This window comes from Lemur catta, chromosome 8, assembly GCF_020740605.2.
Source record: "Lemur catta isolate mLemCat1 chromosome 8, mLemCat1.pri, whole genome shotgun sequence".
Taxonomy (NCBI): Eukaryota; Metazoa; Chordata; class Mammalia; order Primates; family Lemuridae; genus Lemur; species Lemur catta.
In genome coordinates, this window is record NC_059135.1 from 93,794,764 (window position 1) to 93,809,928 (window position 15,165).

The following is a 15,165-nucleotide window of genomic DNA, read 5'->3' on the forward strand; positions in this document are numbered from 1 at the left end:
GCAGGCTCACCGGCACCGTGGTTCATACTCCACATTCATGTCCGAGAGAGACACCAACTTCCAGGCCCAAGTTAGTGAAGATAAAAACGTATTTTTTTCATCAGGTTGCACAATCTTGCTCTAACTGGAACCTATAAATTCTCTGGAAGCTCAAAGGGGCCTTATGAGCAGCCCATTTGTTTTTTCCTACACCTGCTTGTATGTCAGAAACACCTGGAGAACTAAAAAAAAAAAAAAAAAAAATGCAGGTATTTTGTCCCCGTCCCTCCGCCTAGACCTAGGGTGTCAGAATGTCCAGCAGAAGGCCCAGGAATGCTCCCAGAGTTGAGGCCTCAGAGGGCAGGTGACCTGGGTGAACCTCCCAGTGGAAAGGGGGCTCCTCCCGGCCCTGGGCCCAGTGCACCCTCCCCTTAGCAGAGTTTCCTGTCTGCTGTTTGGACGGTGGTAGAGCTGTGAGTTTCGGAGGTAAAGTGAGGGTGTTGACTCTTCTCCCCCTGGTAAATGCTGTGGCCCCGGCCCTGCCTGTTCTAGAGCTTTGTGGAGACCGTGGGAACTATCCCAGGACAGACCACTGGGCCCCCAGTTTAGGCCTGGGAACCCGGAGCCCGACCCCTCCCAGCCATCTCCAGGTGGCCTCTGGGGGTCCAAGTGAGGCCGTTCACTGGGGCTGTGGAGTCTGAGGAGCTTCAGGGAGTGAGAGTGTTTGCCTGGGACCCTGGGTGCCTGGTGTTTACCCAGAAATTGTGCTAATCCCGCTAATTCCTGTGATTTACACAGCCTCTTGGCTCCGTCTGCTGCCTTGCTCTCCAGGAAGGGTTGGAAGGGAGGGCAGCGGCGGGTCTGCAGAGGGTGACGCCAGGGGCATGGTGGGTGCTGTCTGGGCACCCCCACCCCCAGCTCCAGGGGCGTTCATGAACCCCCAGGTGCTTCTGTGAGCTGCAGTCTGGGTGGCGGAAGCTGAATCAACCCGCTTCCTTCCTCCCTCACCCCATTCACTCTGTTCCTGGAGTGACCACACCCTCAGGCCCCCGGTGGCATTTGGCCCATAGACCTGGCCTTCTCCCTCCCTGGGGAGTGGTCTTGGGCAGCTCACTTCCCTGTGGGAGATCCAGCTTCTTCCCCCTTAAGAATTCGAGGTGACGTCTGCCCTGCCCTGTAGGCAGGGCCGGGTGTTGGTGTGAGGGAGCTGCAGCCGACAGTTGGTTTGGGTGATGATAACAAAATACCATAGACTGGGTAACTTATGAATGGCAGAGATTTATTTCTCACAGTTCTGGAGGCTGGGAAGTCCAAGATCGGGGCTCCAGGTGGTTCCCTGTCTGTGAGGGCCTGTTCCTCACAGATGGAGCCTTTCGGCTGCATCCGCATCCTCACATGGTGGAAGGAGCACCTCCTTTATGGCGATGCTTGTCCCATGCCAGCCCCCAAAGTCCCAGCTGTTAATACCATCACTGTGGGGTTAGGTTGCATCATATAAGTTTTTTGGGGGGTACACAAACACTTCGACCATAGCATGCAGTTAGGAAAACATCCATAGCCTTCTCCTCCTCTTCCTCCCAGCCCTCTATGTCCCTAACAGAGGTTGTCACAGTCTCCTCTGGAGCCTCTTTCCTTCCTGGCATCCCTAATACTAACGTCCTGAGTGTTCTGAGCTGTTGGGCCTCAGTTTCTCCATCTGATTTTGAAGAGGGTTGGATCACTGCCCCCCCAGGAGCTTGTCTACCCCTCCCTGAGGCTGGGGCTGGGGCTTGGCCACTCAGGCCCTAGGTTTTGGCCACATATTCTGCTCCTGGGGGTGCCTGAAGTCCTCTGCTGGTTTCTGGTCCCCAGGGATCCAAGCTCCCCTGGCACGGACCTGGCTCCCTGCGCCCACTTTATCCCCTTAGCTAGAGGACTGAGCACCCTTTCGGGTGGGCCTGGGCAGTGCGAGGCCCATCCCTGCCCTGCAGGAGGTCACAGTCAAGCAGGGAGCCAGGTGGGCGCATAGCAGATATGACCAGGCTGTATGACAGGTGCTGGGGCAGTGGGACTGTCTAAACTTAAGGCAAGGACACCCAGTTCATCTGGGGGGAGGTGTGGAAAGAATGCCCACCAGCCCAGCCAGCTCCCAGCCTAGCTCAGCGTGAGGCAGGAAGCCAGTTGTCAGTAAAACAATAAAGAATCACAAAGTGAAGTTAGTGAATGAATGTGCACCTATAAACTCCTCCCTCTGCCATTCGTCCTCAGCACACAGGTGCCACCTGCGTGGCCATGGTGTTTGCAAGTGCAGCCCCAGACAGAGCCGCAGCCTCTGCACAACCGTTGGCTGGGTTCCCATACACCAATCTTGCCATCTTGGATGGGCATTAGGGCAGGGGTCATGCCTAATCCTGTGCTGACCCCCGGGGCCTCTGGCACAGTGCTCCCACCTGAGTTACCTCACTGCCTGCCAGGGAACTCTGGGGCATATCCCTATACACGTGGAGTCCTCACTCAAGGGACAGCGCACTGTGGTGCACCGGAGTACAGCTTTGGGGCCAGACAGCCTGGGTTCAAGGCTGGGCACAGCCACTTCTAAGGAGTGTGTCTTTGGGCATTTTATTCAACCTCTTTGAGCACTGGTTTCCTTCTATATAAAATGTTTTGATGATTAAATGAGCTGTCCCCTGTAAAACATTTGGCACGCAGTAAATGCTTATTAAAGGTTTGTTGTTCCAGCTGTTATTTTGATTTTTGTCTTATTTCCAAATTCAAGGTCTGTTTGAAAGTTGGGCTTAAATTCCCTCACCTGAGCTTGTTGCGGGGAACACCTAGGCTGCCCACAGAATCGCTCGCATTTAAAAGAGCTGTGATTTTCTGCGTCAGAGGTCCGTGCATCGCCCTCTTTGGCAGGCGTTCTGAGCTGCTGCCCCGTGCCAGCCTGGGCCGGGCTGTGAGGGTGCTGCCCTGAGCCGCTCCCGGCCTGGAGGTGAAGATGCATATAATGTGGGGGTGCCGGGTAGGGACCATGGGCTAGGAGGGGTGCCAGGCTTCCCAGAGGAGGTGACGTCTGAGTGGCATCTGGAAGGAGGAGTAGTTCTTCAAACACAGAAAGATGAAGGGTTTCCGGTGGGTGGCATGGCTCGAGCAGAGGCCAGGCTGTGCACAGGGGCAGGGCCAGCAGGCTCTTGTCAGGGGAGGGACGAGGTGAGACTTGGTTTTTGGGATGTTACGTGGCACTAGGGTGGGGGATGACCTGGAGGGGACCAGAATACGAGAGGTGCCAGGATCCAGAGGGAAGAATGCCTGGCACAAAGCAGCCAGCCTGGAGAGGCACCACCAGCGAGGGGGGGCGGAAGGGAGAGTGGTGGTCACAGCCAACCGGCTGTAGGGGAGCGGGGAGGAGGAAGGTGGCCCCACGGTGCACACAGGTGCTTGGGTGGGGTAGTGCCTGTGGCCAGTCTCGGGGCAGAGGAGAGGCAGGCGTGGGCCAGGGTATGTTGCTGGTGGGCCATTCAGATAGCTAAGTCTTTAAGTGACAGATTTTAAAAATGGTCTTAAAAGAGCACACAGCAATCCCTGAATCTCTGGGCCAAAGGGAACCCACTACAGTCTTCAAGGAGATTTTTCTCCCATCTGCCTGACTTTTGTGGGCTTTCTGGGGAGGGAGTTTTAAAATATTGTGGAACCTGGACAGGCTGGTGTGTGCAGATGCAGCCAGGAGCCTGCAGGGACTGGGACCTCCTTCGTGCATCCCTCTCCGTTGCTCTTGTGTTCTCTGATTTTCTACTTAGAAAGACACAGAGTACTGTGCGGATTTAGCTTTGAGGCCCCTGGGGACGGAGCTGCCCGCTGCTTTGGGTCCCGGAGCTCCGCAGGACTCCCCACAGGCACGGGAGCCCACGCCTGCCTCTTTCCGTGCACAGCAGCCGAACCTCTGGACTCCACATCCCCTCTGGTCATTGCCCCATCTCTCTGCCTCTTTGATGGAGAAACTGCCTGACAAATTGCCTGTGCCTCTGTTTCCACCCGCGTCTGACCTGCTCCTGCCCCGGCCCAGGCCCTGATTGCCACCAGGCGACTGGAACTGCCCAGCTCCCAGTGGCCTGCGATGGCGTGATCGCTCGTGCTCCTGCGTGCATGTCTGTCTTGGGTTCGCTCGCAGGACCCCACACTCCCCTGTTTGTTTTCTCCTTCCCCACCTCCCCCAACTGGCCCTTCCTACTCACTCTCCGTGGATGGCGTCTCCTCCCCACCCCAGGTTTCAGGGCTGGAGCTTTTTCTTCTCCAACCCCGAACCTCTCATCCCTTGGAGATCTTGCCCAGTGGCTGCCAAGGTCCCACCTTAGCCTCCAGGCCTGCCCTGAGCTCCCACTCTCATTCCCAACAGCCTGCTCCACGCCACCCCTGCGGGTCTCTGAAGGCATCTCAAAATTCGCACGGCCCCACCTGTGCTCCTGGTCTGCCCCCAGCCCGCTCCTCGCCTGCGTGGCTGGGGCTGGGAAACGGCACCACCCTTCACTCACCCCGGTGCTCAGCCACCCACGTGAGCTGTCTTCGTCACCACCTTCCTTCTGATATGAATACTGCGTTAGCAGTGTCTGCAAGTGGTGAAGCATGTAAGAAAAATGTGTGCGTATGACCTGGCCGGGGACAGAGCATCACCTGTGCCCTGTGCCCTGCGTCCTGCCGGGCGCTGCTCCCTTAGCCTCGCCACTGCTTCTTTCCTCCCACCCCACATCCAACCCGTGGTCTACCGGGCTGTTGCTCTGCCTTCAGGACGTGTCCACATTTCAGCAGCTGCACCACTGCCCCCTTAACCCAAACATCTCCCTGGTCATTGCAGTGGCGCTCTCTGTCCCCCCAGAGTCCACTCTGCTCAGCAGCGGAGTGATCACTTTACTCGGGGGGTGGGGGGGCGGCACATCCTGTCCCCCGTCCTGCTCATACCCACAGTACCTGCACTTCCCTTCTCGCCACTCCTCACAGAAGCCGGCCTCCTCCTACGGGCCCTGCCTCCACCCTCTGGCTGCTGCGGGGTGGCCCCTCGAGCCGGCATCCCACCTCCGAGAGGCAGGGCAGTGCCACCCCTGCCCCTCCAGTCCTTCCCTGTGCGGCTGCTCTGCCGCCTGCTCCCTGCTACCTCCTGCTAACTGAAATCAGAGCTATGTTTATTTTCCCGTGTGTCTCCCAAGTAGAATGCGAACATACTGCGTCTTCCGCGTGATGCCTGGTGTATAACAGGGGCTTAACAATGTGTTGACTGAGTGTGTGTGAGTCCATAAAGGATGAAAATTGGTTGAATGAATGGGCGAAGGAATGAATAAATGAAGGGTGGGTCTGGTGAGCAGGGAGAGAAGCGACAGAAAACCAGGGCCTTCCTTTGAGTTCCTCTAGGTTGTTGCTACGATGTTTATTTGTATTTGCCCCGTGACCCCGAGTTGGAGGTCATTACTTCTGGCTTCATTTCTCAAGGTCGTTCTCACCAGGCGCCGCTCATCTCAGTAGGAACTTGTTGCTTAGATTTTAAAAATCTGGGTAAAAGATGACGAAAATGCCCGGCGGTTGTCCGTGAGGTTGTTCAGAAGACCAGATGAATCTCAGGACTAATAATCCTCAAAATTAATTAAACCCTCCTTCCCAATTACAAGACAATTGGAATGAAGCTGGTTCTTCAGACGCGGGCGGCGGCGTGAATCTGGGTCGGGTCTGGGTGCCGTGGTGGTGAGTGCCTTTGTCTTCTCTTTCAGGGCCGCCACCCGGGACGATGAGCGGCTGAGATGGAGACATCCGCCCCAGCCACTGCCGCGGAGAAGCAAGGAGCCAAGAGCGCGATCCTGGAGGGCAGCGGCTTCCCCGACCCGGGCAAAAAGGCCTCTCCCCTGGCGGTGGCCGCGGCGGCGGCGGCGGCTGTAGCTGCCCAAGGAGGTACTTTCCGTTTCGCACGCTCGGAGGGCAGCAGGGGTGTTTTTCATGAGCCCATTAGGATTTAATTAGAGTGCTGGTCCATGTCGGGGGGCGTGCTGGGTTTATGGCGGGTGAGGAGGAGGGCGCCCTGCTCCTGGGAATCCCAGGCACAGTGACGGTGGCCTGCAGGTTTGCGGAGGTCTGGCCACCCCAACCGGGGCGGGTGGGGCAAAGCAGCAGCAGAGGGAGGGCAGGGAGGGGGCGCCGTGGCCGCGGCAGCCCTGGGTGCGTGCAGCTGGCGCACTCGAGATGTGCCCAGAGAACTCCCTCCTGCCTCCTGCCCGCCAAGGACTATTTTGGAAAGTAATTGTCTCCTGATGCCTTCTGGCTGTAATTAGAGGGTCAGGTACAGAATTTAGTATCTTAGGTGAATTTCTGGCCAAGTTAATTATAACAGAAGGGACTACACGAGCCACAGCCTCTCATTTGACTGCCCTAAAGAGAAATACTTGCTGGTTTCCAGTGGTCCGCCGTGCCAGCATCCCGTCGGGAAAGCTTGGCGGGAAGGCGAGACCTCCCGTGTGTCTGCGCAGTCCATCTGGAGGCCACAGAGCTATTCCTGTCTCTGAGGAATGGAGAGACTTAGATTTCTTTTCTTTCCCTTTTTATGCAAGTGCAGTTAGTCATGCCCTGTTGCTCTCGCCGCTGGGCTCAGCTCAGGAAGCCGCGAGGGGAGGAGGCGCCTGGCGGGGCGGGTGCGGGGCAGCACCCTCACACTTCGTGCGTACACAGTCGTGGGGGCTTGTGAAGCGCACACCCCGCTTCAGCGAGTCGGGGCGCGGCTGGGGCCAGAGCCCAGGGAAACAGAAGCACCCCCGGGGGCTTAGGAGCCTGAGCCTGGTCCCTGCGCTGCAGGGCCTGCTCCTTCCCTGGGTCAGGCCCTTCCCTGGCCTGTGGCAGTGCCCCGCGCCGCCCTCTGCCTGACGCTCTGGGGTCTGCGTGAGCTCCCGGTGTCTCTGGCCTGCCCAGGGTTCTCAGTGGGACCCTGTCAGCCGCCTGCCTCTCCAAAGCCGTGAGCGGATCATGAACTGCCATGGTGCAATTTACTGATGTGTCAACCAGCAGCGGAGCATAGACTTCGGCAGTAATTAGACAGTAATTAGGATGTAATTGGGGGGAAGCCCCTCTAGCATCAGACCTGGTTGTCACTGTTGGTACAATAACAGCAGATGCTCGAGGGATTCTCGATCTGGGCGGGAGGAGGGTGTCAGGCAGGAGGCCCACAGCTTGGAGTACAGCACCACCACCCCACTCTACCCACCCTCACCCCCACCCAGGAGGTCTTCCGTGCCCACCCGCACAGGCCTCTGTCCCCTTGTTGCCTGGGACAAGATGAGGTTCCAGCAGAGGGTGGGTTGGACCCAGGACAGCCTCGTTACTGCAGGGCAAGTGGCTCGTGGGCCTCAGTCTCGGGCGAGGTGTGTCTGCTGCTGGAGAGTCTCGGGGACCCTGGAGCCTCCTCACCCATCGCTGCTCCCTGCCCCTGTCTCTGAGCTGCTTCCTTGGGAAGGGTCCCCCTGGATGGGGGGAGAGCAGTTGTCTCTGCGTGGGGCAAAGCAGGGCACCCTGGGGCAGGCCCAGTGCTGTGGGCTGTGGCAGCTGCATTCGTGGGTGGGGTGAGGGAGGCCTGGTGGTGCAGCCCAAAGGGCATTCGCCTGGGTCCCTGGTTTTCTAATCTGTGTCGTGAGAGGAATTGACATAAAGATCACAGTCTTTATGATCTCAGAACATCGGATTTTTCTTAAGTGTTACCGGATGGTGGCAGAGGTGCCTCCTGTACTCAACAACCCAAGTCCCCCGAAGGCTTCAGGGAGCCTCCAACGTGGGCCTCCCGCCTGCAGGAGTGCAGACCTGCACGTGGGTCTGGAAGGAGGTGCCAGGCGGCAGCAGATGGTTGGCATGGGTTCCCTTGGGGATGAGGATGCTGTGGTGCTCAGCTCTGGGTCTCAGCATTTGGTGCTGGGCCTGGCATGAGGGGCACCCAAGGGTCTCCTGAGGCCCTGAATGGTGTAGGAGAAAATGTGGGATTAGTCAGGAGCAAGGCCAGGGAGTAAGGTTTTGGGGACGAGCAGCTTTTGCCCCAGCCCCTGAGGAGCTGGACTGCCTGCAGGCTTAGGGGGCAGGTGTGGACAGTGGTGGGGGGCCATGGGGGACTGTGCCCAGGCCTGGGAGAGGGTCAGTGCTGCTGGGTGTGCGCTGGGCTGTGGCGAGGGTGCAGGGGCTGGGAACTGCTGGTTGAGGGATGCCCCTTTCTAAGTAGTTTCTGGAGAAGGTGGAAGAACCGTCTCCACCCGGGAGGGCTGGTCTGAGGCCTGTTTGCTGGGGGCAGGGGTGTGACTGAATCAATTCCTCCATAGCTCTGCGGGTGACCACTCATTCACTGGGCTTCTCTGAGGCCCAGTTTATTCCCTCAAAGCCTGTGACATTGTCCCCACAGTCCTCACCGTGATCTGCAGCTGTCTGGCAGAAAGGGATGGTTCACATCGGCTTAGCGTTTCCTGGCTTATTACACATCCGTGGCGGGGGAGGGGGGGGTCCCATCTGAGGGTGTTGGGCACAGTGTGAGGAACGGCAGTGACAGGGAAAGGGCTGAGTCCTGCAAGCTGGCAGGGCTGAGCTCGCCGACAGCTAGAAGGTGTCCAGGTGTGGGGGACGCCCTGCATTCTAGACCAGCTTCTGGCCCCTCATCCAGTCTCCCCCACCCCACGGTCGCCAGTCCGGGTGCTTCCGTCCCACTTCTAGAATTGCGTGAGTCTGGTTGGCTCTAACAGTGACCCTGCAGGTGGAAGGATTTCATTTCTGCATTATTTATACCCACGAAACACTGGAAATGGCCTAGCTGTTCGTGGATAGGGGATCGATGGATCAGGCTGTGGAACGTCTTGAATGGAATGTCATGGTAGCTGTTGAAAATGTTTGTTGGGACTTTATAACTACAGAAGGGAACATGCTTATGTCCTAATATTCATGTTAAGTGACAGAAGAGCAGGGGCAACTGATCTCCAGCCCACTGGGAAGGGAAAGCGAGTGAGGGTCCCGAGGGAGGGGGGACAGAGGGAGGGAGGAGTCCCCAGTGGCGCAGCTTGGACAACCCAGGCAGGGGCTCCTGGTGCTAGGTGGGGGTGCAGGCAGGCTAATTCCTGAGTGGTTGGCCCCAGGCCTGGGTGGGAATGAGGCTTGCCCGAGGTTCCCAGATGCTTCAGCAGAGAGCTGGGCCGGGGCCTGGGGCTCCTGCCTCTCTCTAGTTGCTTGTAGATTATTTTGATTGCACAGGGGTGATTTGGGCTCCACTGACACCCTGGGGTGAGCGTCCAGCTTTGGAGCGTCTCCTCATGTGTCACCGTGCCTCAGTTCCCTCATCTGTCCCAGGCCCTGATGGTACCTGCGGTCTTCCAGGCAGCCAGTTCATTGAGGTCTGGGGCCATGACTTATTTGCAAATCACCTGGCTTGACTGGCCTCTGATGCTTGACTTCTCTTAGGAGTCCGTGAGGCTGGAACTGCTGGGGGCCGGGGGTTTCCGTGCAGAGTCGCCACCTCCCTGTGCCAAATGTGCGTGAGAAACATGTCTGCAGAGCAGGGCAGGGCAGGGCCAGGCCAGACCAGAGGAAAAAGCGGCCCTGTGGTCAGACTGGGGAGAGGTTACTTTAATCCTCTGGCGGGAGCAGCTCGGAAGAGCAGACGGCAGAAGCTGCGGAGGGTGGGTTCTTTCCCAGCGTCTTTTGCTGTTGTGCTAACACTTTGGAGGCCATAAATCTTTAAAAACACATTTTGGCCCAGAATTTTTTCCCTTCTTTAATTTTTATAAAATGGTGTAATTTTAAAGGCAATTGGATTCAGATGTCTCAATGCTTTGCACTGAAGCTGTCCAAATGCTGTTGTATTTTCCTCTTCCACTGTGGGTTTTCTTTCCAAAAATATTTCTGAACCTCTCAGTGTGCCTCAGCTGAGCACCAGGGACTTCTCCAAGCCTCTCGGCCAGTGTGAAAGACTGGAGCTGTGAAACTCGGAGTCTTGGGTCTCACAAGTTCTGCTAGTTTCTGAAATCAAGCAGCCAGACGGGCCAAGTGCCTGCTGTGACCGATCCCACCTCTTGCACCGAGTGTCCACTGTGTGCTGGGACGGGTCGCCTGCCCTGTAGCCTCCTCTGGCAGCACTGGCATCCCCTGGGAATTGTTAGAAATGCTAATCTTGGGCCCACCCCAGACCTGCTGAATCTGAGCCTAGGGAGGTGGGGCCCAGCAAGCTGTGTTTAAACAAACCTGGGTGATTTCAGCACACTCTTACGTTGGAGGGCCACATGTTCTGGCTACGTGAGGTAGGGTGAGTCTTCCCATGTGTAAGTGGGAGTTAGACACAGAGCTGCCGTGCAGAGGTTTCAGGAGACTTCAAATGTGCTCACACATGCCTGGCGGGGCAGTTGGCGGACAGGAGCTGTAGTGCCGCCTCTCCTGGTGCTGGCAGTGCAGAGTGCTGGTGAGAAGCAGCCCAGACTCGAGCCAGACCGCCTGATTAGGTCCCAGCTCTGCTGACCTTGGGCAGGTCTGTGCCTCAGTTTTCTCATCTGTAAAATGGACATAATGATGATACCTGCTTCACAAGGTTGTGAGAATTACTTGAGTCAGCACCTGTAAAGGGCTTGGAAAAGTGTTGGGCACAGAGGTGGCTCTATGTGAGGTCCAAGTGAAGTATTTGCTTTAGTAACTATTACCGTTCTTCTTGCCAGTTTTCCTTTCTGGTGTCTGCAGGCTCTGTCTGACCTGGGAGGTCTCCCTTTCACTGGTCACTCCCGCCCAGTGACCCGTTGAGGCCGACAGCTGGTAGAGGCCCAGGTCTCTGGTGTGCACTAGTCGAGAGTGGTGGCGGGAGGCCCTGGCTGGAAATCAGACCTGGGTCCCTGTCCTGCTTTGCTTTCTTACCTGGGTGGCTGCCTTGGGTGGGTCCCTGGCTTCTCTGACTCAGTTGTCTCCCCAGCACACTGGAGGGTGGGACCAGGCCAGAGGTTACCCAAACTGCCTGAGACTTAGACTCTCTTGGGCTGACTGTAATCAATGCAGGTTCCCGGGCTGCCCCAGGACCAGGGCCTGGGCATATGTATTTAACAGGTTCCCCAGGTCATTGGGTACAATGGGTCCACGGCATGGACTGGATCCCTTGGAGTGTTGAAGAGTCTCAGGTAGGGGGATTAGCTGGTTGCAGCAGGCAGGACTGGCAGGGCTGTGACTAGCCTGGCATAGCCAGGGTTAAGCACTGAATGGCTCCCAGCACAGTGCTCTGATGCTTCCTCCCAGGGTCTGTGTGCTACCCGCTTACACTGGCAGGCCCTTTGTCCTGTTCACTGGCCCTGCTGGCTTCTTGCAGAGTTTCTCCGAGGCACATTTCTGCTGAGTGGTAAGGCATCCACCTGTGTTAGAATGTTGTGCAAATACCAGAATACGTGAACCACTCAGACCTTGAGCATTTTCTCCGAGTTACCCAGGGCTAGAAACCACCCCCATCCACCTTACTGTACCTGGGAATCTGCCTGATACCTTCCCACTGGTACGTGGCTGAAAGTCCCTGGTGTCTGCCCTGTCTGTTTCTGTGCCTTCCGCCTGCCCTCCAGGACGCCCTTGTGGGCAGGGCACTGTTTATTTAGCTGTACCTGCACCTCCCTATCCTTCAGTGCGGCTGGCGTTCAATAAATGATTACTGAGTCTGATGCTGTTATGCCAGGTGTGCGCCCGGGGGCCGGCGTGGTCAGCTGCCTCAGGGTGTGAGGTGTGAGGGTCAGTTGGGGCTGGTCCTGCTCCTTCCCCATCCCCCCGCAGGCCCCACGGCCAGCAGGGAGCTTGCGGAGTGGGCCAGTCCCCCGCTTACCTGAGCTTCTCTGCCGGGGCCACACACTTTTGCCTTGGGCCGGGGCTGCACTCAGGTGTGACTAAGTGGGCAATTATTCTTATTTAAGTGATTTTCAGGATTGCTGTTGATGCTGCTTCTGAGCTTGTTTTATGGCCCAGCCACACAGAGCAGCCAGTTCCCATCTGACTTTGTCTAGAGAGAGTAGCTCAGCTCCCCTGACAGCCCGGCCCACCCAGGAAGTGGGGTGTAGTCTGGGCACCCAGGCGTTTTGTGGGTGGGTTCAGGGGTGTGCTGCAGGGTCGGGGTGCCAGGGCTGGGTGAGGCTGGAGGCTTCTCCCTGTCCACAGCAGAGCTGGTGGGAAGAGCGTGGCTTGGGGTCAGTGAGGCCCGGGCTCTGCCTGGCTCTCTGCTCGCCAGCCATGTCACCAAGCTTCTCAAAAGTGTGTGGATGGAGATGGTCCTGGTAACTCCTGGGACAAGGTCTGCAGCGCGGCCAGCTGAGTGCCTGGGCACAGATGAAGCAAATGTTAACATAAGCCCAAGCATCCTCTTGCCTGTCCTGGCCTCGTGCTCACTGCTGTGCTCTAAATGCCACGTAAAACGGCTGTCACCCAGAATCAGACCTCCACCCCCTTTCCCCGTGCCCGCAGCACGCAGGCTCGTTCCCGCTCCTGGCCCCAGCCGGCTGTGCACTCCGGGAGGCTCCCGCCGCCCCTGCCTGGCTGCTCCCCTTGGCTGAGGACGCTGGCACATTTATTTGCGTGTCTGTGTCACTCTATTCTCTGGCTCTGCCCGCCTGGAATGACAGCATCAGATGACAGGGCTGGTGGCTCCTGTTTCTGTGTGCTTGGCCACGCCTGGCGGGCACTGCCTCGTCCCTCGTGGTCATTGTGGATGTTAAACTGATGCGGGGTTGGGGGAGGCTTCGAAATCATCCCCACTTACAGAACTGGAGCAAGCTCCAGAGACCATCTAGTTCTAATCTATTCATTCTACAGATGTGAAAACTGAGGTCCAGAGATGCGAAGCGCCAGTGGTCACCTAGGGATCTTGTTCGGACTGGAACTTGCCATGCGGTGGGACACAGCTGCCCCAGCCCGGCCCCTCCTGACTTAGACCCCAACTTCCCAAGTTTCTGGTGTTTATGTTGGAAACGTTTTTCTGACGTTTGGTTCTGTCAAGACTAATTTTAGCATTTCTAAAGCTTGGTAAAAATACAGCCTCATTACTTTGATGTCAGTGCATAGTTTACTATTAGTATATTCTGGGGTTTATCATTTTAGTCATGTTAAACACGGCTGCACCAGGCATGCACTGTTAAATCTCTCTTATTTTACATTCCTGTCCGGAATTATTTATTTGTAACAATTTCCTCTCTATCAAAAGACACAGCTAATGCTGTGTTTTAATGTGTTATTTACACACAAAATAACCTATTTACAACTCAGCATGCGCCGGAGGGAGAATGGATGGGCCCCCGTTCCCTGCGTTCTGTTATATCAGAGTTTAACAATCTGGATTGCTAATAGAACCATTTATCATTGGCCGGGGTGGGGGGAAGTAGATAATTTATTTTATGTTTGTGGCCAGGTCTCACCGCCTCTGATCTTGGGAACACTTTGAGGATAATGAAGTCGAGCCCTGCATTTGGGGTGGGTGTGGGATGCCCGGGCCCGGGCACCTCTGGGTTTCCTGCGTTCATTCATGTCTGCATCCCGTGGATGGTTCTGGAATGTGGATCAGAGAAATGGTGATGACAGAGACCCTGTTTCTGCCCTCTAGGAGCTCCTGGTTGGAAGTGACACCCAATAGATGGTGACAGATACTGCCCGTAGGGCTTCATGGGGGAGGCAGCATCTGAGCTGGGCCTTTAGGGACCTGCAGGGCTTCACCAGGTGGCAGGAGGAAGAGGGGGTGGGCACGGGCGGGAGGAGGAGCCGCAGAGAGGCCCCTCGGGAATGCGGGGGTTTGGGGACTGGCCATTGGCTCATGCATCTCCCGCACAGGCTGTGTGATGCCTGGCAGGAAGGCCCAGGGGTGGCTGGCGCCCAGGGGGTGCATGGCCACTCGACTGTGCAGTCTGAGGTCCTGGGGGCTCCATGGAGCCCTGAGTGGACACTGAGGGGTAAGGAGGGAAACAGTCCATCTGAAGCTGCCCCCTCTGTGGAGCTCTGTGGGACATGAGAGCGGGTCAGGATGTTGGGGGAGAGGCACCCAAGAAGCAGGAGCCATGGTCCCTGTCCCCAAGAGCTGGTAGTTCCCCCTTGGAGAAACTAGACTCCCCCAGTCTCGATGCTGATGTGGGCATTGCCTGCTGCATGGGGTGACCCAGGAAAGTGGCAGGGAAGGATTGGAGTCTGTGTGGGGCCCTGGGGACACTGCTGCCTATAGCCCTGACCCCTCTCTGCCCAGGCAGGGGTCCTGCAGGAAGCCGCTGCACACCCAGGTCAGGAGGCTGGGAGCAGCCACCAAGGCCATGTTTACAAAGTGCAGCGGGGCTTAGGGCAAGCCCCAGGGGGTGGTCTGTCAACAGTCAGCTCCAGGGCACAGCAGGGTCTGGGGGCCGGTGCTCAGGCTTGGACAGCTGAAGTTTGAACCCTCTCCCGGCCCCCTCCCTTTGGGTATCCTTTGCTGATCTGAACCCCAGTGGCTTCATCTGAAACATGGGCAAAATACTTACCTTTTGAGGGCTAGGATTACCAATAATGAAATTAAAGTGCTTAGATGGCACCTAACATATACTAGCATGCTGTAAATGGTAGCTGCTGCTATTAGTGATACTATTGTTGGTATTGTTATGATTATTAATTCAAGAACGATCTCCTGACAGTAGCACATATGTTCCCCATCAGTGTTTGAGAGAGTGCGTGAATGAGCTGAGTTGTGATAGTGAGTGGCAGTTTACTCATGACATGCGAGGCGGAACAACGTTCCAGCCTGGGGAACAGCATGGACAAAAGTCCTGAGGTCTGTGACTGGGGCAGGGTGGCGGGGGAGGCTGTGCTGAGCGGGGAGAGCTGGTAGATGAGGCTGGTTTTGTCAGCCCCTTGGCGAGGGTCCCCCCTTCACTCCCCGGCTCTGGCACAAGCTCATGTTGAGGCCACATCCAGTGGCCTCCCCTGGGATCTGTGTCTTCCAGCTGCTCATGGCCACGCGTGGATGCTGGTGGCTGAGCCAGCCCTGCATGTGCATGGCTTATGTGGACTCCCCTCTGCTCTGGCTGCAGCCAGGTGCTGACTTCTTCTCCTCCTTCTGGGTGGGCTGGAGGGAGGGGCTGGAGGTGCTCCAGCCCTTGAGGGGCCGCCTCGCTCTTTCCCTGTGTGTCCTGGCTGGCCTTGCTCACAGAGGGCGTGGACCGGCGCTTTGTGTTGTGGGGGATGGGAAGTCTGAAACCCTGGCAC

The 15,165-nt window shown here is 57.1% G+C and overlaps 1 protein-coding gene across 1 annotated transcript in view; it reads left to right on the top strand.

Annotated features, from left to right (window-relative positions):
• GLI2 (GLI family zinc finger 2) overlaps positions 1–15,165 on the top strand; it is a 234,802-nt gene that overhangs the window by 55,625 nt on the left and 164,012 nt on the right. Inside the window, exon 2 of the mRNA XM_045559177.1 lies at positions 5,709–5,886. Coding sequence (XP_045415133.1) covers positions 5,739–5,886 — 148 coding nt within the window. The 5' untranslated portion in view covers positions 5,709–5,738. The remainder of the gene's footprint in view (positions 1–5,708; positions 5,887–15,165) is intronic.